This window comes from Micropterus dolomieu, unplaced genomic scaffold, assembly GCF_021292245.1.
Source record: "Micropterus dolomieu isolate WLL.071019.BEF.003 ecotype Adirondacks unplaced genomic scaffold, ASM2129224v1 contig_7135, whole genome shotgun sequence".
NCBI lineage: Eukaryota > Metazoa > Chordata > Actinopteri > Centrarchiformes > Centrarchidae > Micropterus > Micropterus dolomieu.
The window spans coordinates 1-410 of NW_025736123.1; the positions used below are offsets into that span (position 1 = coordinate 1).

A 410-nucleotide genomic window follows, 5' to 3' on the forward strand; every position below is an offset into this window, starting at 1 on the left:
CGAGTGAAGGAGCGAGAGAAGGAACGAGAGAAGGAACGAGTGAAGGAGCGAGTGAAGGAGCGAGAGAAGGAACGAGTGAAGGAACGAGTGAAGGAGCGAGTGAAGGAGCGAGTGAAGGAGCGAGAGAAGGAACGAGTGAAGGAACGAGTGAAGGAACGAGTGAAGGAGCGAGTGAAGGAGCGAGTGAAGGAGCGAGTGAAGGAACGAGTGAAGGAGCGAGTGAAGGAACGAGTGAAGGAGCGAGAGAAGGAACGAGTGAAGGAGCGAGTGAAGGAACGAGTGAAGGAGCGAGAGAAGGAACGAGTGAAGGAGCGAGTGAAGGAGCGAGAGAAGGAACGAGAGAAGGAACGAGTGAAGGAGCGAGTGAAGGAGCGAGAGAAGGAACGAGTGAAGGAACGAGTGAAGGAGCG

The 410-nt window shown here is 54.6% G+C and overlaps 1 protein-coding gene across 1 annotated transcript; it reads left to right on the forward strand.

The window, feature by feature from the left end:
* Positions 1 to 45: 45 nt before the first annotated feature.
* On the forward strand, positions 46 to 399 carry LOC123964951 (putative uncharacterized protein DDB_G0271982; the record flags this gene model as incomplete). Its single annotated transcript, XM_046041589.1, has 1 exon — positions 46 to 399. A coding segment is annotated over one exon (354 nt), but the record flags the coding sequence as incomplete, so codon positions are not given.
* Positions 400 to 410: the final 11 nt, after the last annotated feature.